Raw genomic sequence first — 24,118 nt, forward strand, 5'->3', positions numbered from 1 at the left:
TTATGTCAATGTGAACTTACCGATTTCTGCTTCTGCTTAGCTACAGCAGCATGGAAAAGAAACAAAGAATAACAAAGCATGCATGTTATTGGCTTTATCAAGGACGCAGACAGTCCACAGGACTAGAAATGTGACGTAGTGCAGTTGAGCACGTGGACAGACGCAAGCTTGGAAGTTCATGTTACCTTCTTAAAGAAGGGCATTCTTTTCTCTTTGGAGTGGGGTGACGTTACACTGTTTGCACTGGGTTTAGGGGAGCGGTGGTTTGCTGGAATATCATTGTCTTCTGCATCTAAGCCAGTAGCATCTATGTCTATAGCTATATACAGACAAACAATTCAAAAATCATCAGGTAGACAGGAGAGGAAAAATCGGTTATCAAAAAAATAAAACGAAAAGCAAACAAAACTAACCACAGTCAAAGATCTATCATGAGTGCTCAGCACAGTAAACAAAGTACAATTTCAAGGTAAAGCACATGAAGAATGTAATCAAATCAAACAGAAAGATGCTCTCATAGTATCTGTGTGCTTGGACACATTAGTTTCATGCTACATCTCTCGAGTAAGATTTTTCAGAGAAACAAGTTTTTAAGTTGTAGTTTTGTTTCAAATATAATATGGTATTTTCCAAATCAACTGTCTATGAGTAACAGGACAGAACACCTTCACTTCTTCCCAGAGCTTAAAGCAGCTTTCAGATAATCAGCAACTACATGGGAAACCTTTACCACATTGTGCCTCTGCTATCTTACCGCGCTTGGTTTTGTGTGAAAATAAGGGCAGTGTGAAAAGGTTCACCGAAATCACAACAGGCACTTGAGGGAAAGAGAGAATAGAAAATCCTAAACCCAGCAACACAAAGAAGTTATACACAAGGCAAATGATTCTGGAGGGACCAGGATGGACCAGATTAAAATGATTTCACGATGATGTGGGCACCCCCGAGGCAGGCCTGACTGAAGGCTAATTAGAAACCACTGGATCCAATGATGTCCAAATGAAATGAATCTTATACAACGACCTAAGGCGCCTCCCGATGGTTTTATATAAACTCACTGGATTTACATGAGAGGCAGTTGCAGAAGGGCAGGCAGACCCGGGAGAATATGCCACCGACCTCCTCATCTGGAGAATGAGGGGTTTAGATTTGTGGTTCCACATGTTTTCAACTTTATAACTCTCGGGCTCTGAAGACAGAGCCCTGGAGAATTGAGTCTCCAATGAAAAAAGATCCAGCATCTCACTGTGAGGTTTATACTGTGCATCCGCGTGCGATCACGAGAGAATTTGATCCTCGGTAGAATCAGAGCTGGAAGGCATTTGAGAAAATCAACTGCAACTCTCTTGTTTTTCAAGATTGAAAAGAAATTCTCAGAGTTGAAGGGACTTGTTTTCGATGAAATCTTGGAATCTAGCTCTTCTGCCTCTGTGATGCTGTATGACTCTCCGGCCGAGGTCCCGCCGCAGTCCCGGTGCCCTCATCCAATTGCCTAAGCTTCCCAAGTGGGCTCGTGTCCTCAGTGTCAGGATTCAGGAAGATATTACAGAGCTGAGCTCACTAGGAAATTATTGTGTCCTTTAGGTGAGGTCAAGTAGAAGAAGAGAGGAAGAAATCTACTCGCCCCGGGAGAGCATCATATCACACATGTAGCTCTCTTAACAAAAACCACAGTACATTCAGACGTAAGGACCAAAATTACTATTGCGAAAGGACGGACGGCTCAGTGTTGCAAAACCTTAGCTTCCATTCCCTGTGAAAATAAGCTGCCCTGGTGCTCCTGACAGCCGCCCGGAACCTTTCCAAACGACTGGAGATCATCTGACAGGCATCACGTACGTTATTTTTCAGTGTTGAAGTTATTACGGATATTAGATGATTCACTCAGCCTTTCGAAAACTAGGCTCTCCTGTTGAATTGTTCCTCTGCATTTGATTAGGTCGAATCGCTGGGATGGAGCGAACACCTGACGTTGTTAGCACAGTGTTACAAATGTCAGCTCTTGCTTGCATGAAGATGAGGTAAGAATGCTCTTTCTCCGGTGACAGTCATAACACAATGAGTTAATTTCAGGTATATAGTCAGGCATACCTAGTAAGTATGCCTTTCTCTTTGCCCCATCTATGCCTTTGCATAAGCTAAGAGGTTCCGCACGTGTTGTACAATGGAAACGTTATGAAATGTGCCTAGTGGTTTGAACGGATGCTGACTTGTATACCACCCGATGATGCTTTTCCCTGAATCCCAATTTAGGGAGCATGTTATTCACGTCTTCCTGGATGAGATGGAGAGGTTCTGGCTCAGTTTTTCATTATTCCTATAGTATGCCTTAAGCCAAATCAAATAAGCTTCCCTTTCGGTGGTCAATTCCCATATGCTTCTACCTTTCTAGTCTTTTACGGGGCTTACTTATAAAGGCCACATTCAAGGGGCAGTCCCCTTGAGAGCCTCTCTGAAATTGAGGATACCTAATGGCCAGTCACTGTTGACAGGACCCTGGGATGGCAAAGTTCATGAACTGAATTTTATGATTTGTCCATTGGGCTTTTTATTTAAAGGAAGAGTGGAAATGTGTAAAAAGGTGAGCTGTGCCATTGCCCAGATATTCGGCTGCCCCCTCACATAGCCTGAGTCAGGTTTGAAATTTACCTGTATTTGGACACAAGGGCTCAAAATCCTAAACTGAGGACTTTGCCATTTACTAGTCCTGATTTTGGTTAACTGAAATCTAAAAGCATCTGGGTTTGTCCTGAGACGCAGAATCCTAAAACATTTGGCTACCTTCAGGACACGTTATAGAAATTTACTGTGCGTTAAGAGGCACCTTCAACTCTTTTCATAGTTCTGTATATACTCTATTAGGCTCAGATGGTTCTCCTTGTACTGAGAGAGGTGAGATGTTCCCCTTTCTAATTTCATACTTGCATTGGCATACCTTGGCAAACTTTCGTATTTACTTGGGAAAAACTGCTTCCTTTAAAAAAGAGCTTCTTTTCTTCACTAGCACGCTTTAGTTTAAAAATTATTTATTTGGGCAGAGACCCTTGGGAACATTTCTTGAACTCTAAATTTAGATGTAATCTTAGACAGTTGGGTCGAGTTGAGTGGCATGCTGGGGCAGCGGGTGCGGACACACATGTGTAGGTATGGGGTACGTGCTGTGCAACCAACTACTACCTCATTCCCCAGGGGTGAGGTGGAAATTTTTCCTTTTCCACATCCTGGAGAACCTCCAGTTATATTTCCTCTGGGCAAATGCTTCTGTTCTTTGGTCTCGCAATGAGTGAGGTGAACTGTAGGTAGGGCCTCGGGAAACAAAGATGACAATGATGACAGGAGGCCAGTCCACATTTGATAGATTAGGCAGGGTTCCCTGCAGGCCGGGTGGAAGGCTCTCTCTGTAGAATTTTCTGATGTCTTCAGTTAAGTAAGTTGTAGTATTGATACGAAAGTTATAGCAGGAGCCTGATGGACCTATTATACATTTTGCAGTTGGTTAATATTTCCTGTTCACTTAGTCACAGTGTTTTCTACTCTTGGGATTCAGAAAAGTGATTCCAAAGTCCTGTCTCTGTATAAAGCTCAGGGAGTGAAGTTTACAATCTCTTTTTTTTCTTTACACTGTGGTCTTAATTTTTTTTACCAAGTAAAAATGTCAACACTTCCACATTGTAAGGCAAAGATGATGGAGAGATTGTTTTCTGAAAACAAAAATTATCCGTGTTTTAAAGAACATACTTCGTAGTTAACTTGTCTTTTTTTAAACTGAAGTATAGTTGGCTTACTATGTTGCGTTAATTTCTGCTGTACAGCAAAGTGATTCCGTTATACATATATATATATAATATATATATATATTCTCTTTTATATTCTTTTCCACTATGGTTGATCTCAGGACATTGCATAAAAAAATCATCTGTATTATATGAAACTCTTAATTGAACGTGATGCTTAGGAATGCCTAACATCTGGCTACAAAAATGAAATGTTATTTTCCAAACACACTGACTTATTCTTCAGGAAGCACGTGCCAGGTCTCGTTATGTGGCCGAAACGATGAGAAGGCTACTTTTCGGTTACAGGGAATGGAAAAACCCTCCCGCTTGACGGAAGTGGGGTTGACAGTCTGGGGCCGGAGCTGCTACTTTATCACAATGTGAACTGGCGTTTTCCCAATGTGAACGGCTGTCCCGTGACAGCCCTCAGGACTCTCCGGGACAGTTTTGAAGACACAGAGGAAGAGTCTAAGGTTTGTATCATAATCCCTGCAACTCCACCCATTGGAGAAAGGGCATAGATAAGCCCCCTTTCGCCTGGGCACTCAGGGAATATCTACTCAGCAACCATCAAGAGAAGACATCAGCCTCACACCGTACCTAAAGGATTTCGATGCTTCCTTTCAAACATATCATTTGACTTAATTTGGGGCAACTTAGAATTATTGCTAGTTGTAAGTACATGGTTTTGGAAATCAGTATACCTTCTAAAATTATTTCTGATTGTGCTCAGATTTTGCTCACTCAACAAGTCCTCTAGCTTTTACTAAGAAGCCCTGCATTGTCTCTAAAAGCTGCCAGCATCCAGGAACAAGGCATGATCGTCAGCAACAAGGGGGGTCCTGCTCTTGAGGCAGTCAGAGTGCAACTACGTTGTTCCTTGACTTCTCCACAGATGCATGCTTCTCTGTCTTTGACCTCGTCCCACTTCCAGCTTCCTAGAAATACACAAAAGCTCCACTGGCCAACCCTTATCACGTTACTCTGGCTCTCAATTGCACCTCTTCGCGAACTAAGACTCTGATCATGGGTTTTCATCCAATTTGACCAATTCGTCTCCTGTGTATATAGAACTCCAAGTTCAACACAGAATGGCAGAGTTGCCAGATTGAGCAAATACAAATTCAGTTAATGAATTTCAGCTAGACAATGAAAAATTTTTCAAGTATGTCTGGTACAATACTGATTTATACTAAAAATATTATTCATTGTTTATCTGAAATTCACATGTATGTTGGTGTCCTTCTTCAGCACTTTGGAAAGAAAACAGTACTCACTCTTCCTACAAGCACGGCTGTGGGTGGATGTTCATCCATTTACTGCCCATGACACTGCCGGGGACCATGGTGGTGGTCAGGGCTAGAAAGTCAAATCCGCTCATCACTTTGATCATCTAAGCAGTGAACACACTGACACCGTTTCTTTTCTTTCAAAGCCAGAAAGAAAGTTGCCCCAATTGTTCCTAACTCCAGGTGGCCATACTCATTTCTGATCCCTTTGAACGCCTCAAGGGTTAACCTAGTGATTCAGTCTATGGAAACTCACACAACTAGGTAAAGACGGAGGAAAGCATGAAATGCAGTATGCACTGTTCAGCACTTACTACCTACTTACCAGATGACGGAGGTGTAGATTTTCTGGAACTAGGTACTATGTCACCCAAACTGGATGATGAATTTCCTCCTGATTTACTGGAGTAAAGCAAAAATTTATATTACAACTGACACTTATTTTGGAGATTAAAACATTTGTAATGCTCAATATACATGATTTACTCATTATGTTTTTATTGAACTTTAAATCTGTCTTGCCTCCAAGGAGGCAAAGAGTAATTTCCCAGTGGAGACTCCTAGAGTGCTCGACATAGCCGTGTCAAGGTCTCTGTTGCAAATTCAGGGATTAATTTGAAAAGGCCCTGAGAGAATGGAAGAAAACTTGGGTACTTGCTGCAGTCCTCAAATTCTCTGCCGGGATCCCAGACAGATAAGAGCAAAGATTTCCTCTGCTTCTTATTTTCAAGACTCTCGGAAGCAGTGTGCAAACCTGCAGGCTAACAGCCAAACTTCTTGTTTAATTCTTGTTGCGTTTCTGCTCCTTTGTCTTAGCTGGCTTCTTTTTTAGTGTACCAAGATGGAACGTATTCAAGTTTTTACAAGCAACCTATTAAAAAATCCCCAACAACACAGCTATGCTAAAACCCGCCAACCTTTAAAAGACACACGAGGGAACACGAGAAAGTGTTCCATGATTTAACCCTCAGAGTGTATCTGGAACATTCCTCAAGCATGGCTAAACGTGGAGGATTCAGCTTGGTTCATGTAGGAACCATCTGAACAGTGTATGCTTCAGAACTACCAAATTCTACCATTAATCCAAGACACGCCTTAGTGTCTTAGAGACTTTGGGGTTAATATTAGAACGGTGGCATTTATGTTTTTACCAGCGGCCAGCATGCTAAATAATACACCACACGGCCCCTTCACAGAGGCGGATAGAAAGGAACATTTTAAAAGAGTGACACGGAATTTCAGCAAGACAGTCTCACGGCCAAATGTTTATTGTCATAGCCAAGCCAGGGTCTAGTGGAAAGAATCCGCTACAGTGTCTATGCATCCAAGGGTGATATTTAATATTCTGTAAATATTTACATGTATTTACTATTTCATGAATATTAGTATGAAAAAAATAAGTTCCACTAAAATACCAGTGACGGGCTGAATTTTATTGCTACCATTCTGGCATTTTAATGTGTAAAAAAGACAAACATCAAAAGCTTTAAGCAAGAACCAGGAGGCCTCTGTATCTTTTTCAGGTTCTTAAAAGATATCCCAGCACGTTTAATAAGGATACCAGACGATATGTAAAGGTAATAAAAAGTGGTATTTAGAGAAGCCATTTCTGGCAGTTATACAAGAATACCCATTACCAAGACCAACGCGTTTTCTTCCACAAGTTCTTTTTTTAAACTGCTAAGTCTAATTCCAGTTCAAACTTGGGTTTGTTTTACATTCTCTTCGAATTTCCGTAACAGTCAAAGTATTATTTGAATTGTGTAAAATTGTGACAAACATTGCAAAGAGTTAAAATGTTCAGAATGCAAATTTGCCCTTCATGTTTAATTCTATAAAAATGCTATGCTCTTGAGCTGTTCTCCAATTCTACTGCCTTTGATTTCTGCTGATTTTTTTTATAATTTACACATCTGAGTTTTATAATACTGCTGAATTCTGAGTTTTATAATACTGCCTGAAAGTTATGCCCTCAAAACATAAGTATATTTAAAATGTTCGGAGACAAATGTAAAAACCTCTGAAAACAAGAAGAAGTATTTTCACCTACTTAGGCAAAAGCTTAGGGAAAGAGACAGGACAAAATAAAATCCAGAAAAATCAAAGGAAAATGAATATGGTTATAGGAAACGTAAACGAGTTCCTTAGAACAGGTATGAGGTGTTACACTACTCAAATACAGATAATTTATAGTTCTTTAAGGAAAAAATGCAATAGCAAAACAACACAGCTAATACAGTAGATAGTAACAGATGGCAATAATAATGATTCGTTCTGTGCTTGCTTGGTCAGGCCCTGGTTGCACGATTTCACAGCACATAGGCCTCTGAAGTCAAGCTACAGACAGATGGATTTTGGTTACACCCTGATTCTACCTTACTTGCTGTGCAACCTTGGTCAAGTTCCCTAAACTCTCTTAGCCTGTTTCCTCATCTGTGAAGAGGAGGCCCAAATACCTACCATTCCTGTAGGTTCTTATAAAGCTGAGCTGCTCGCTAACGGCTAGACCAGGGATCCCCAGCTGGGAGGCAAAGGAAACCCTGCCTTCTTAACAATTTGGCAAAAATGTCTCCCATCCTACTCCTTGAGAAGTAGTTTTCCTTTCTCAGTTTGTATATGAAGAAGCAGAGAAAGATTTTATTAATTAGCATTAGGAAACCATTATCAATACAGAGAATAGAAAAAGATACAATAAAGCCAATACAAGGCTAGAAATCAAATAAATGGTATCAGATCTTGAAAGTCCTACAAGAAAAATGCCCAAGCTTTGTATATCTACACACATCTACTTTTACATGACTAAATGCATTCACAGTCTGAGGGTCCCCAATAACCCAGGGATTAATAAAAGTCAAATATGGGCTAGAGGTCTTGAAAAAGGGAAGAATCCATCTGAACTAAAAGAGCCGGAGAGTTATAAAATACTAGTGAATGAAGATGGATGTTCCAAACCACAAAGCATCTTCTTTTTTTTTTTTTGCTGTACGCGGGCCTCTCACTGCTGTGGCCTCTCCCGTTGCGGGGCACAGGCTCCGGACGCGCAGGCTCAGCGGCCATGGCTCACGGGCCCAGCCGCTCCGCGGCACGTGGGATCCTCCCGGACCGGGGCATGAACCCGTGTCCCCTGCATCGGCAGGCGGACTCTCAACCACTGCACCACCAGGGAAGCCCGCATCTTCTATTTGACTTGTTTGTGGGCACTTGGAAAAATTCTTGCTAACACTGATATATGGTCATTGACAAAGGATTTTGCATCACTATGGAAAAAAATAAGATGTAAGCTTCAGAAAACAGAAGCCTAGCTATTCACATTAAAGAAAAGACTTGCCAGTAACACATCCTTTCACAGGGAAAAAGCAAACCATGTTCTTGGACTTGTCTGCAGGGGGCTCAATTTAAAATTCACTCCATATTTGAGGAGCCCTTCTAATGATTCTAGTGAGGGGCAAACAGTCTCAAGAATCCTAGGAAAAAAATCATTTGGCCCCAGCCTATTACATAACTCATCTAATTGCTATGTGCAATGACAATTTACTGAGTTTCCCTTTAAGTGTTGAGCAGTGGGGCAGAACTGAACATTGAGTTTCTTAAGTAAAAATGAAATTAAAAGACCACGAGAGCTTCTCTTTGCTGAAATCTGAGATGGTCATTTCTGAAACATCTTCCAGCCATGCCAGGCAGCTGTGGACACTGGGATTAGTCACCGGGATTGCTCGATGCCGGAGTATGTTCAGCAAAAGATTAAACTTCAGAATTTCCTCTGCACTGAAGCCTGAATTTAATACTCTATGACCTTAGCTCTTTTCATTCATGGTCATACTTAATTTGACTCTCTCCAGAAGGGGATGAAAATGAGAGGCTGGATGAAGTGTTCTAAATGCAGGATTTGTGATGCTCTCACCAGTCTGCTTTTTAACGCATAACAAAGACTGTAGACTCCGGCAACTGACAGTACACGAATGACAGTACAGTCTGGACTCTGACGCAAGCACTTGGTGCTTTGCTCCTACCTGGAGTAGAACCTCCCTTGCTTGGCTCTCTGTTCATGCTGTAGCCTCGTATTCTCGAGCTTGACTGGGCTGGGAACGAATCCGATTTCACAGCCTTCTTTAACCAATCGCCCTATCCACCAGTCATTGTTAAATTTCTAAACGGAAAATCAGAATTGTCAAAATCAGTGCGCAGAAGTTAAACAAATCTTCGCATCCTTTTTCTTCCCCATTGACCATTTTCACTGGAGATAAGTATTGTGGCAGTTACAGCGAACTCAAATATCGCAAGTCAGGAAACCCTGTTCACGTGTTGAGTGTGTGCTAAGAGCAAAGTATTTTCCGGGAGCTCAACAATCCATCTCCCGCCTGACTCTGCCTTCACTTTCCTGGCCTTGAGACCTTCCTGAACTCCACTGCAGCTGCTGGCACCATGAGTAGGATAAACTCTTCTTGTTCAAAGATGAACAGGTCTTCCTGACAAGAGACTAGCAGGAACTAGGGAGTGTTACAGAGGTCCTCCTCTTATATAATCAGATTAATTAGAAGTATTAAGAGTGAGTGAGAAATATTGACATCGACATGAAATATTTGACGTCAGAGCAAAATTTACCTTTGTGCCAACAGGTGTACAATGACCACAGTCCGGCGTTCACAAATGACTTCTCCACTTACGTGGATGTTGGCGATTTCTCTCTTGTGCCTGGACTGTCTATCCTAAATCTTTAGGATACGGTTTGATGTCCCTTTGGCTGAATAGTATTTTTCAAGCCTGTTCTCGAACATTTCAAAGAAGAGTATCCACTCTGTTTTTCTTTTCCTTCTTCTCTAAAGCATCAGCCCTTGGGGATGAGAGCCTAGATTCATCTAACTTCCTGTTGTAAAGTGAGATTCTAGGCATGCCATACTTCAGAAATTATTTTCTGTCTTCCCTTCCTGGCCAAATAGAAATAACAGCTCTTTTGAAAAGTTAAAGAAATGGCAGGCTCTACATTCTCTAGTCTCTTTTCATTGGCAGTTATCACCGCTTGCTCACAGCCTTTAGTGCCTGAGCAGTTAAACCGGCATATGCTCCATCCTATATACGATAGTTTGCCTCTGCTAATCCCAAACTCCCATTCCGTCCCTCCCCTACTCCCTCTCCAAAAATATTACAAAGAATATATATATGTGTATAACGGAATCACTTTGCTGTATGGAAGAAATTAACACAACATTGTAAATCAACTATACTTCAATAAAATAAAATAAAAAATCCTTGGAACCGTAAAAAATTTTTTTACAAATGCTCCCTAGGAGAGACCGTCCCCCAGCTGGAAGTGCTCCAATTGTAAATTCCTGCAGGCTCAAGAAAACCTCAGACTCACACACCTACAACATGTAAGGGGAATTTGTGGCCATTTCATACAGTGTTCTGCAAAACAGGCATTTGATAAATGTTGACTCAAAATAAACCTTAATTAAGAGTGAATTTTTCCAATTTACAGATTGAGTCACTGTTAACAAAAAGTGGAGGCTTTTGGTATGGTGGAAAAGGGATGTTCCCTATATCTGGTTCTTGTCTTGTTGGCTGTGATTGCATCCATTCCCCCTTCCCCTGCAGAAATTTACCACCAAAGAAGGAGAATGGGCAAAAGTGGCCTGAGTTTAGACCCTGCTAGCAGACAGGAGACATCATGAATTCTAGATACTATTACTAAACCCTCCCCAGATGGTTAAACTTGGGACACGAGGGGAAAATGACACACGGTCAAGGTTAAACCTTAACACAAAAAGTACAGGTTAAGTATAAAAAAAGGATCATCTACCCCAGTGGTTCTCAATTTCTGGGTCACAGAGCCCAGGGGAGCCTTGAGGTTGTTCCAAGAGGCCTGTGACTTTTTTCTTCTTTAAAAAGGTTATATTTATATTAGAAAAGCTTGAGAGGCACTGATTTCACGTGTATGTTATCCAACCACAGCTACACGCCATGCTATTTCACAGCAATGAGAAGTAAGAAATGATGCTTCAAGGTAAAAAAAATCACGTGGATAGAAATTCCAGTTATTCTCCTTACTTCCTTAACATGCAGAAAATCTTTTGCTTCGAATGAGATGGCCATGCCTGGCACTGGGACGTCGTCTTCATGGGCTGCACTATAGCTGACATTTGTCCGGACTGCAAATGCAACGGGCTTTGTCTAAAATGGGAAAAGGAAGGGAGAAAAAAATTGAAAAAAAAGAAAAAACAGCGTTCCCTCTCTTTCCCCCTCAAAGTACAAACATACACTGAATAACTGTTGTCACTGTTGTTGCTTTTCCCAACTTTGGTTCTTTATCACAAAACAGCTTATTAGTATTTACAAACCTTCGAGCGCTCAGCTATACTACCCATTTCCGAACTAGAAAAAGGCCACTGTGCTCTTTGAAAGCATTACAAGTAATGAAGGTGAAGATGAACTACTAAAATATGAGTTTACAACATAATATCTTGTAGCAAATGGAGATCAAGAAAAATACACAGGATTGAAATGCCCAGTTCTTGTGTTTCAGTGAAAAAGACTTAGCCACTGCCATCTCCACCCCAAACATGTACTTTAATTAATAATAAATGGCATAATTCCAAAAGGTACAATGTTTTGGATGAAGAAAGAACCACGGAATATATCTTATGACTACAAACACTGTATTCATGGCTGCCAAGCATCATGAAAGCAATGACCTTTTATTCTATTATTTTTCCTCCTTGAGTTCACTCAGCCACTAAAGATGATAACATTCATTAAGCTATCCTTCATTATTTGATGCTTTGCAAATATACAGATACATATTTGTCCTCTATCTAGGCAACACCTGTTTAATCACAAGGTGAAAAAATAGGCAAACTCAGAAACGGTGAAAAGAGGTATTGCTCTAACTGGCATTGTGTTTCTTTCGCATCGTGGGCGTGTGGATTTCTTCTGAGCAGGTTCTTCCTATTCAAAGAGCTCTTCATCGGGACTGCTCATGAAGGACAAGAGGGAATTAGAACAGAAAGAATCCATCTTCACTTCCGAATCTTCAGAGTTAATGCATTCTAGCTGACTACTGTCTGGGTTGAGGACTGAGCTCATAAGAGCCACGGAGTTACTCAGATCCATCCACAATATGTAGAGTGGGAAAGGAGGACCAGGTTCTAGACATGGGCACAGTAGACAGGAAGTGGACTGAAGACATGAAATGCATTTCTTGGCATCCCTTACGATTTTTTATTAAAAATGTAAGAGGGGCTGCTCCTCATATGGAAATATAAAACTTAAAAAAATAGAAATAAAAGTTGCCTACAGTTCTACCACTGAAACACAATTCTTGATTGTGTGATAGTATTTCCATTTTTTCCTGAAATTAAAAAAAAATTTTAATTCCCATAGCTATAATCATAGTATCTTACCCAATTCGTACCCAGTTTTTACCCAATTCTTAACATAGTTTTTCAGGTGGTACACTTTTTAAATTTGTATTTATTTTTTTTAGGGCATCATTCTCTATTTTTAACAAAAATAACTGAGGGCATATTTTGAAGACAGGGCAGAGCCACTTATCACGCATCTGGTTTTAACAGATGATAGACTTTAAAAAATCTACCATTTAGAAAACTACCTCAACCATTCAACACTTTCTTTTGACGTCTGGGTTTAAAATTTTTTTCACTATGATAAATATTCTGCTTTGAAAAATCTCTGTATGAAAAGCCTCTTTCTATTTAGAATTCTTTCCTTGGGACACATTCCCAGAGGTAGCATGAGCAAGCCATGGGTTATCAAGACCTTTTAAAATTCTGTTCCAAACTACTGCCCAGATGAGCTGTGCCATTTTAAACTGCAAGCAGCAGTACAGGTTGGTGCCTTTTTCCATAAGATGCAGTCTTAATCAGACTCAGTTTTACTACTAGAAATAGCATTTTCTTGAGTATATTGATTCATTATTCAAGAGAGTTTCCGATCCCAAAAATATAAATCCAAGATTTTTTTCTATGACATGATCTCTCGTCTCTCTCAGGGACCTTTTAAAAATTTTTTAAAAGATAACAGAGTTTAAGTGTAGCCTATATATATAGCACATATATATATATATATTTTTTAAACCACTGGAAGACATAAATTTTAAATGTACAACTCTACAGAGTATCCCATGAAAATCTCTTGTCTTTTATCCAAAGACCAACTTTTCAGACACTAGAGTAGGAAGAGGGAACAGTGAGAAAAAGTAAAATAAAGGGGTGGTAAAGGTTAGCCTATAATAAGCGGGGGCCAGATAATGATTTTATGCTCTTAGATTAAGACTTCAGTTCAGAATGTGGAATTCCCTTCTTGGCTCACCTCCTACAATCAACCATGCTCCCCTTAGACAAGGAGCTTCATACAGGAATCGGCTTTACAGAGCACACGCGTAGGAGAGAAGAAAGCAGAAGCCCGTCCCTCAATGTCTTTACTTCAGGAACTGTATTTCTAACTTAGAATGTGGAATAGACAGAGTGGAGGGAAGATCAGAAGGCTTATCAGCTTGACAGAAAGAGGCAGGATGCTGACCAGAGGGGATCAACGGACGACGTCATTTTTGAGTCACCGAACTCACTTCAGCTCCGTCTAGCTTAAGCAGCACGTCTATGATATGGAAGATATTATCTACATCAGTTCCACTCATGTGGGTTCAAGAACAGAGGGTTTTAGATGAGCCTGGATTTGAATGTTGATTTATTTACAGGGAGCGTAGTCTGAACAAATTCCTTTGATCTCATGGAGTGTGTTTCCAATGCTAGGCTACTGTTTGGTACAGAGTGAGCTCAGTACATGAGCATTTTCTCGGGACTAAAAGAACGACCGTACATACATGAATGTTTCCCAACACCAGTGGTTTCCTTGGTGCTCTGCACTGTAACCCGCCTCACACCAAACTAGTTAACACAGGTTGACGCCTGCCGTGAGGTGCGTGCTAAACCACTCTTACATTCAAGATATAGCCGAGAGTTCTCTCCAGCATGGACTCTCTCACATTCTCTCAGGTATGAGAAATGGTAAGGCTTCCCATATTCATTTTGCTTATAGGATCCTCTCTACTTGCTGTGTCCGATCTGTCTAGTTCTGATTTTCTTTGTTAGTCCTCGGACATAGAGGCTTCTTTTTCTTTGAAACCAACCTTAGGTCCCAAGGGAACATCCCTCATAGACTCTTTGAATTTTTAATCCCATGAAACTATTTTTCATCAAACGTATCCTGATTTAAGTTGACATCTGCGTTTTTGGCTGACTCTACGCTCAAGTCTTCATAGGACTCTTTCCTGCCGTCATTCAGGGCTCTCCCCCGTGGCTGCCCCTCACTGGCTCACTTTCGGTCCGGAAGCCTGCCGTACTGTTTTGGTTTTCCAGTGTCACTTCTCTAATCAGGGCCCTGGGACCACTTCCCTCTCATGTCGTCCGTCATAACAATTTGTGACTCTCATGGATGCTCGGGGCATTTATTTTTTGAGGCCAGTGGCCATTTACTCTCTTTTTTTTTGCTCCCTTATTAAGATAAAGCAAAGTCCTGAGAAGCAAGAACAAATTAAGAGCTCAGAAACCTTGGGTCCTTACAGAGGCCTCACGGGAACACCAGGTCAGAGTGGACCGTGGTGACTGCCCAGAGCTCTAACACGTGCCAGGACCCAGAAGGTGTTCTGGGCACTGAGGGAAGCGAAGTTGGTCCAGACCCCAGGACTGAAAGTAACCGCGAGCTCCAAGCAGTGGGTTCTGCCCCAGGTCATAGGTCCCCCTCTCCAAGAGCTCCTTTGTTCACCCTCTAAAACTCCAGGGCTTCCCAGGTTTGTCTGAAAGGCCTGATCACGGCTGGAGGGGAAGAAAGGCAGAAAACGTCAATATAAAGATGGCTCGCAGCCCTAGGCAGGGTCCCATCAGAACTGACTATTGTGAATGGTACTTAAATCCAAATTCAGATTCAGATCTAGATTCATCCGACTCCACAGAATCATTAGGGTCCCGAGGAGACAATATGACCCCCTTAATTCCACTGTCTTTCTTTTCAGTCGACCCCCTTCATATCCTGGGAATCTTATTCTCAGGCCAGTGCTCTAGCCAGAGTCTATTTTGCTCTCTCCTTCTACCTGGGTTCCTGGCTAACTTGTCTTGTAGCCGTGGAGGACCGGTACGTGACGGAGAGGCACACAATTCTATCAGCCTTCGCTTCTCCCTCTCCTGTGCCAACGAAAAAGGGAACAGATTGGTTCTCTGCCTTTTCTGGTACCTCCCATCCAGTATATGCTACGTAGCCTCAGGGTGGTTGGTAAACCACCTACCAGTACTTGGTAGTCTACCTTGTGACACAGAATTAAACGCTCGCTGCCCCTTAGCTTGTGGACTCAAGTGCCAATAAATACCAACTTATAGAAGAGAAGCATCTCGTTATCCGGACAGTCATGCAGAAGTGCTTTAAAAACTCTAAGGCTGTGTCATTTCACCCTGGTGTCTGCAGTCTGTTTTCAAGTAACATTTCAGAAGAAGGCAATGAGTGAGTGACACAGGTGTGTCACGGGACCACCGTGTCATGGAACAGCAGAGTGACGATGACCAAAGACATCTTTACTCTCCTCCTCCAGGTCCTTCTTCGTCTTGGACATGGCACGAGTTATGATGAAATGATAAAAGCTACTACTTTGGATGTCTGTGAAGTGCCGTGCTGGGTATTATGCACAGCTTTTTGCATTTAATTTAATCCCAGCAACAACCATTCCTCCCAGGTGAGGAAGCTGAGGTTCAGAAAAACTTCTCTAGGGCCACAAGCAATGGAGGGGATATTCAAATCCGACCATCTCATCTGAAAGCCTGAGTTCTTTCTGCAGTCCTCGCCTGCTTTTCATTCAAAGGGGTACATGGGTGGCAATTCTTGAGCATTTAGATGTCTGTGTGAAATTTGTGAATACTGGAAAGTAATAACTTACAAAATTCTACAAATTGTTTGGTACCAAAAAAAGGTAAAAATGTAGGCCTCAGTCTGCCTTGTAGCCTAATTTAGTCCACTTTTTCAAATGTAAAACAGTCAACGAGCAGTGTCACACGTTAGAACTCCAGGCATGCATTATAAAGGTCATGTATTGCTGTATCTTTGCCCTTCAATCGGTTTGTGGTCCAGTAAATCATAACAATATCAAATCATGATTTTTATTTATTTAGATGTGACTTTTTTCACGTCTCTTTTTCATAATACATAAAGCTCCCTTTCATTCAAAGAGGACTGAGATAGTAAAATACACGTGGTTTCATAGTTTCTAAAAATGCCACCAAGGATGCTGCATTGGGAGAATTAAAGCCCTCAGCTACTACAGTCCTAAAAAGGTAAGAAAACGTCACTCCAAGTTCCTTACGGTGAAATGTTTCGTGGGCTAACTTTAAGGGTTTTTAAGTAGCCTCAGAGTTATTTTGGGAACATTCCAAGTTGGCTTAGTCCGTCTATGACTCTTGGTTTAAGGTTCTCAGGATGGACTTCGTTTGATGGATGACTGAACTTACTTACAAATACAGCAGGAGGCGGCCAAGGGTGCTAACCACCTGCTTTCCTCACCTCCCTCCTCCTTCCGACTCCAGGACCACTATAGTCTGGCCCAGCAATGTCCACTGAACCCTCCCAAACTCTCCTGATGTTTCTGCTCTGACTCAGGCCCTCTAGCCCCCATTCTGACCCTCACCACGCTGCCACGTGCTCTACTCTGCCTAGAGATGGACATCTGGGCTGGTCATTAACAGACGTGCAGGGGAACCCATCTGGAAAGTTCGGGGGGATGCTGGTGGACAGCTCTGGGGCCACATGACTTGCTATTTCTCACAACCCAAAGAAGTTCCATCAGCACCACGGAGGCCCGGCCTATGGAAGCTCATAGGCTCCTGTCAGAGATACGTTTGAAGTTTATAGCAGGAACCAACTTTATCTTTATTTTCTCACAATCTTCTAGAACCACTAGACCTAAGGCTGTCAGAAAACAATAATTGTAAGTAGGAGATAATTAACTTAAAAAATCTCTTTGGATCCAGCAATTCCACTTCTGGGCATATATCCAAAGGAAACAAAAACACTACGCTAAAGCAATATCTAGACCCCATGTTCACAGCAGCATCATTTACAATAGTCAAGACAGGGAAACACCCTAAGTGTCCACCAACAGATGAACGGATAAAGAAGATGTGAGATACACACACACACACACGAATATTATTCAGCCGTGAGAAAGAAGGGAATCCTGCCATTTGCAAAAGCATGGATGGGGCTTCCCTGGTGGTGCAGTGGTTGAGAGTCCGCCTGCCAATGCAGGGGATGCAGGTTCGTGCCCCGGTCTGGGAGGATCCCACATGCCGCGGAGCGGCTGGGCCCGTGAGCCGTGGCCGCTGAGCCTACACGTCCGGAGCCTGTGCTCCGCAACAGGAGAGGCCGCAACAGTGAGAGGCCCGCGTACCGCAAAAAAAAAAAAAAAAAAAAAAGCATGGATGGACTTTGAGAGGATCACGCTAAGTGACATAAGAGAAAGACAAACACTGTCTGATCTCACTTATACGTGGAATCTCAAAAGCGAAACAAAAAAACCCCCAAAATTTCTGGTCATGAAGTAAGATAAAACAAATTATCACAAATTCATGGCACTCGAGTTTTCTTCCTAAACAACGACTTAATGAGTTAAGAGGGAAGCTAATCATCTTAATGGATACAACAAATGTTTACCTTTCTTTCATTTATTAAAAATGTGCTAATGAATGATGGAATACTTACTGTTAAAAAGCAAAATGAAATTCACTCAAATAAGAATAAGAATAGAATTCTGATCATGATGAATAGCTACGTGAATTTTCATGCATCGATTTCTTCATTTCTTAATACAGATGCATTTTAATATGCTGAATAGCAAACTATGTTTTTCCATTTTCAGTCGGAGGCCGTTAATAGCTAATAACATACAAGGAAAATCCATAATTTGTTTTAATGTCTACAATGGATTGTCTTAAATATTAACTACTCCCAACTTATAGTATTTTCTTAAAGAAACTGAAAGAAAAATGTAAAGAATTTAAATGACCCAGGTTCCTATTATGAGAGACTACAGAAAAGAGAGCTTAAAAATCTAATGAGATTTTGACCCATTTTCTTGCACATAATAATATCCTATAAAACTTGCTATGCTTTTCTATGATTTTTTTTTTTTTTTTTTTTTTTTTTTGCGGTACGCGGGCCTCTCACTGTTGTGGCGTCTCCCGTTGCGGGGCACAGGCTCCGGACGCGCAGGCTCAGCGGCCACGGCTCACGGGCCCAGCCGCTCCGCGGCATGTGGGATCTTCCCGGACCGGGGCACGAACCTGTGTCCCCTGCATCGGCAGGCGGACTCTCAACCACTGCGCCACCAGGGAAGCCCGTTTTCTATGATTTTAAATGACTCAAATGAGAGTATAGCCATTGAGTCTTACAATGGAAATACTCAGAGAAAGAGAAGGTGAGGTACTTTCGGGAATAAGGTCAGAGCTATCGGCTTTATTTATTACATATTAATACTTGCCAATCGTTGAACTTTTTGAAAATTTTTGCTTAATTTTTTATAAAGTGTCAAGGGTAGTCTGAGAATTCTTGAATAGTAAACCAAAGAAAACCACGGTGATAAAAAGAATGTAACAACCAATTACGTATCCTGCTAACTGAACGCTGAGTCAGACTGAATAAGCAAATAGATTTGTCATAAGATAAAATTTATACAGGCAGTTAACTGATCTGAGAAATTCAAATTTCTTGTCTAGAATGGATTCACTTAATGAATATTTATTAAGTACATGCTTACTATCTCTAGTTCTTATGCTCACATAGCTTAACTTATATTCTAGTAGAGGAGCTATCGTAAGTAAGATAATTGATAATTTCAAATAGTGAATAAAGTAAAACAAAGTTTTGTGAGTAGAGGGGAACCACAAGTGAGGGATGGATTGGCAATGTGAAATGGGGTGTTTAAGGAAAGCCTCTTTTGAGTTCTCAATGATCTCTTCATCCATCCATCCATCCATCATTTATGTTTCAGGTACTGTTTTAGACAGTCGGGCTACATCAGTGACCAAAAGAAACTGAAATTCCCTGCCCTCTAAGAGCTTAATTCTAGATGGGAGAGACACATCATAAGTAATAGACATAATAAACGAAGTATATAACATGTTAGGAGGTGACAAATTCTGTGGAAAAAGGAAAAGAAAAGGTAAGGAAAGCCATAGTAGGAGATGACAGGGCAGGGACAGTTTTCACATGGGAGTGGAGGTGGTTTGCCTTGAGGAGGTAACATTTGGACAAAAGCATGAAGAGGTGAGGGAACGCAGGTGCCTGAACTGTGGGCAGAGGGAAGAGCCAGTGCTGAGGCCCCAACATGGGAGCAGGCCAGACGGGCTGGGAGAGGACAAGGGGGTCAGAATGGCTGAGTGGAGGGGACCAGAGGAAGGAACAAAAGATGAGGTGAGAGCTCTCAGGTGATGCCTGGCTTTGCAGGTCAGGGTCAAGACTTGTGGCTTTTGTTCTAAGTGAGATGAGAACTCACTGGAGGCTTTCCGGCAGAGGAGTGATGTGGTCTGACATGTTCAAAGGGCTGTGATGGCTGTTGAACTGAAAAGAGGCTTTGGGGACTTTGAAGTGGAAACAGGGGCATCAGCTGGAGGTGCTCACAGTGACCCACGTGGAGAGATGACGGTGGTTAAATCAGGGCGACAGTAATGGAGGTGGAAAAAATAAATGGTCCAATTCTGCATACATTTTCAAAGTGGAGTCAACCAAATTTGCTGATAGATTTGATAAGGGCGTGAAAGAGAGTGAACGACGATGCCAAATGTTCTGGGTCTGAGTGATCAGAAGGATGATGTACCCATCAAGTGATACGGGGTGGGGGTGGGGGGCAGGAAGAGGGCTACAGTGCTCAGAAGGCAAAAGTAAAAAATTTTACATTTCTTTTAAATTGAAGTATGGTTGACTTACGACATAGTAGTTTCAAGCGCACAACGCAGTGGTCTAATACTTTTATAGATTACACAAAAATGTTACATGTTTTGAACATGTAAGGTTTGAGATCCTATGAAACATCCAAGTAGAATTTGGAAGAGGGCTCAAGGTCTGAAAGTTTGAAAGAAAGATCTGGGCTAAAGCTATAAGGTGTCAGGGACTCTCCTGGCGGTTCAGTGGTTAAGACTGCACTGCACTTCCACTGCAGGGGGCACGGGTTCGATCCCTGGTCAGGCAACTAAGATCCCACATGCCACGTGGTGTGGCCAAAGGATAAAAAAATGGAAAAAAAATAAAGTAGTAAAGTCTTAGGCACGTTGATGACGTGGAGATCAACGTACGTGGTGGCACTCCAACTACAAAAGAGCCTCAGCTACAGAAGAGTGGAGAATGACTGCTAAGACCGTGCTTTCCAGGAAGTGTCTCAAGGAGCAGGGAGTGGCCAGCTGTGTCAGATACTGCTAATGGGTCAAGTAGGATGAGGGCTGACACCTGCCATGTGGATTTCACAACCTAGAGGTCGCTGTTGACAAGAGCCCATTCAGATGCTTGCTGGGGGTGAAAGCCATATTGGAGTTAAAAGAGATTAAAAGGAGAGGAATTGGATACGGTTATGTATAGACCATTCTTTTAAGGAATTTTGCTATAAAGGGAAGGAAGAAATGTGATGGGTGGTAGGAGAAGTGAGTCAAGATTGTTTCCATTTAAAGTAGGAGAAATAGGCTTCCCTGGTGGCACAGTGGTTAAGAATCCACCTGCCAATGCAAGGGACACGGGTTTGATCCCTGGTCCGGGAAGATCCCACATGCCGCGGAGCAACTAAGCCCGTGCGCCACAACTACTGAGCCTGCGCTCTACAGCCTGTGAGCCACAACTACTGAACCTGCACACCACAACTACTGAAGCCCACGTGCCTAGAGCCCATGCTCCGCAACAAGAGAAGCCACTGCAGTGAGAAGCCTGCGCATCATGAAGAGTAGCCCCCGTTCGCAACAACTACAGAAAGCTCGCGCACAGAAATGAAGACCCAATGCAGCCAAAAATAAAGTAAATAAAAATAAATTAATTTTTAAAAAAGGCAGGAGAAATAACAAAAATCGAAGCTGATAGGAATGAGTAGAGAGGAAAAAAACACGAAGGTGTATGAACCAGTGGATAGAACTGCTAGAGCAACATTTCCGCTTTGGCAGGGGAGACAGTGGGATCCAGTGTTTAAGCACAGGACGTGGCCTTAGACGGAGGCAAGGAGGCAGCATGAACAAGGGCAGATACCAGCTATGGAGGTGATGGAATGTCCACCTTCCCAGTGGAACAGGAAGGTGGGAGTAAAGACAGGGAAGAAGGTATTAGAGGCTGAGAAGGGAGGAAAGAACTCAAGACAGTCATCCACGAGTGCGGAAGATTAAATGAACAAGGGAAGTATGGTGGGATTGCTCGGCAGTATTAAAGGCCTGCTTGAGAGTCAAGGTCATGGATTTATAGTAAGCCAGCCATGCCATGTGGGAATGTCAGGAACGTCATCAGAGAGGTAACGGAGTTAAGCCATCATCCTTCAGCTTGAAAAGATCATGGCCTTCAAACTACCTTTTTCCATCTTGCTTTGATTCTTCTACAGCAATTTCATAGAAATGCCTATTACACTATATAGTTTGATACAAATAGAATCTATATATTTGGGAGCATTTTAACCTACTTTCCTGATTGATCTCTCAACTAGGTTATAACCCTTTTCAGGCAAATGATTTATACCCCTATTTATTTTTTATGTCAGCCTCCAAGCCTTTAACACAGTGCTAGGTATACATTAATAACTGTTAAAGGACTCATTTAAGGGATTGATTCGTTTCAGTTAGAGGAATCAATTATCAGGAGCTTATTCAGGACCTACTCTAGGCAAAGTTCTGCTACCATGGCTCCAGGGCCCACAAAAATCGAATGGCTGAGTTATTACCGTAGTAAGGTTGATCCCATCAGGATTTTGTTTTATACGATTAACATGCATATATGTAAGTGCAAGTGTACATATATGTTTATGAAATTGAAAATAGCTCTATTAATTAAGAATCAAGCAAAGGAGCAAATATTTAAAACAAAATCTGAAATAGCATCATCCTAAAAGCTACTGAAATGACTTACAATCTCCACATAAGTTAAATTTATGTGTGAAGCAAAAAGATAAGGCATATCTGTTCTTTTTTTTTTCTTTTTCAGTAGACGATTAAAAAGTAGATAAGCTCTTATGAAAGTGTTTTGGGGAGTGAATAATGGTAATTTAAAAAATATTATACCCACCTTAAAAAGCTGAATTGAAATACAACATTTATGAATGCTGAAATCAAGGTAGTACTCAAAGTTATAGAATCAACATGCAAGGTGAAGATTAGAATAATAATGACATATAGATCTATCTATGTAGAGAGAAATACAGCACCCTTCCAATTTGTTTATCAGAGAATTATTCACTTGGAACCAACAGTGGTATCCCTTCCAAACTACTGCATTGCATTTATTTATTTAATTTTTTAACATCTTTATTGGAGTATAATTGCTTTACAATGGTGTGTTAGTTTCTGCTGTATAACAAAGTGAATCAGCTATACATATACATACATTCCCATATCCCCTCCCTCTTGCGTCTCCCTCCCACCCCCCCATCCCACCCCTCTAGGTGGTCACAAAGCACCGAGCTGATCTCCCTGTGCTATGCGGCTGCTTCCCACTAGCTATCTACCTTACCTTTGGTAGTGTATATATGTCCATGCTACTCCCTTACTTTGTCCCAGCTTACCCTTCCCCCTTCCCCGTGTCCTCAAGTCCATTCTCTACGTCTGCGTCTTTATTCCTGTCCTGCCCCTAATGTCTTCAGGATCATTTTTTTTTTAGATTCCATATATACATGTTAGCATATGGTTGTCTTTCTCTTTCTGACTTACTTCACTCTGTATGACAGACTCTAGGTCCATCCACCTCACTACAAATACCTCAATTTCGTTTCTTTTTATGGCTGAGTAATAGTCCATTGTATATATGAGCCACATCTTCTTTATCCATTCATCTGTCGATGGGCACTTAGGTTGCTTCCATGTCCTGGCTATTGTAAATAGAACTGCAATGAACATTGTGGTACATGACTCTTTCTGAATTATGGTTTTCTCAGGGTATATGCCCAGTTGTGGAATTGCTGGGTGGTATGGTAGTTGTTCTATTTTTAGTTTTTTGAGGAACCTCCATACTGTTCTCCATAGTGGCTGTATCCATTTCCATTCCCACCAACAGTGCAAGAGGGTTCCCTTTTCTCCACACCCTCTCCAGCATTTATTGTTTGTAGATTTTTCGATGATGGCCATTCTGACTGGTGTGAGGTGATACCTCATTGTACTTTTTCTTTTTTTTTTCTCATTGTAGTTTTGATTTGCATTTCTCTAAAGATTAGTGGTGTTGAGCATCCTTTCATGTGTTTGTTGGCCACCTGTATGTCTTCTTTGGAGAAATGTCTATTTAGGTCTTCTGCCCACTTTGGCAATGGATTGTTTGTTTTTTTGATATTGAGTTGAATGAGCTGCTTATAAATTTTGGAGGTTAATCCATTGCCAGTTGGTTCATTTGCAAACATTTTCTCCCATTCTGAGGGTTGTCTGTTCATCTTGTTTATGGTTTCCTTTCATGTGCAAAAGCTTTTAAGTTTCATTAGGTCCCATTTGTTTATTTTTGTTTTTATTTCCATTTCTCTAGGAGGTGGGTCAAAAATGATCTTGCTATGATTTATGTCATAGACTGTTCTGCCTATGTTTTCCTCTAGGAGTTTTATAGTGTCTGGCCTTACATTTAGGTCTTTAATCCATTTTGAGTTTATTTTTGTGTCTGGTGTTAGGGAGTGTTCTAATTTCATTCTTTTACATGTAGCTGTCCAGTTTTCCCAGCACCACTTATTGAAGAAGCTGACTTTTCTCCACTGTATATTCTTGCCTCCTTTATCAAAGATAAGGTGACCATATGTGCATGGGTTTATCTCTGGGCTTTCTATCCTGTTCCATTGATCTATATTTCTGTTTT

General features: G+C 41.5%; 1 protein-coding gene across 2 annotated transcripts in view; it reads right to left on the bottom strand.

The window, feature by feature from the left end:
• Positions 1–24,118, bottom strand: part of CACNB2 (calcium voltage-gated channel auxiliary subunit beta 2) — a 405,711-nt gene that overhangs the window by 34,555 nt on the left and 347,038 nt on the right. For both annotated transcript variants that reach the window (XM_029236405.1, XM_029236406.1), the window contains 4 exons: positions 11,111–11,233; positions 9,076–9,212; positions 5,391–5,467; positions 186–319 (listed from right to left, as the gene is read on the bottom strand). In XM_029236405.1, coding sequence (XP_029092238.1) covers positions 186–319; positions 5,391–5,467; positions 9,076–9,212; positions 11,111–11,233 — 471 coding nt within the window. The remainder of the gene's footprint in view (positions 1–185; positions 320–5,390; positions 5,468–9,075; positions 9,213–11,110; positions 11,234–24,118) is intronic.

Source organism: Monodon monoceros, unplaced genomic scaffold (genome assembly GCF_005190385.1).
Source record: "Monodon monoceros isolate NGI ecotype Baffin Bay Population unplaced genomic scaffold, NGI_Narwhal_1 Super_Scaffold_21, whole genome shotgun sequence".
NCBI lineage: Eukaryota > Metazoa > Chordata > Mammalia > Artiodactyla > Monodontidae > Monodon > Monodon monoceros.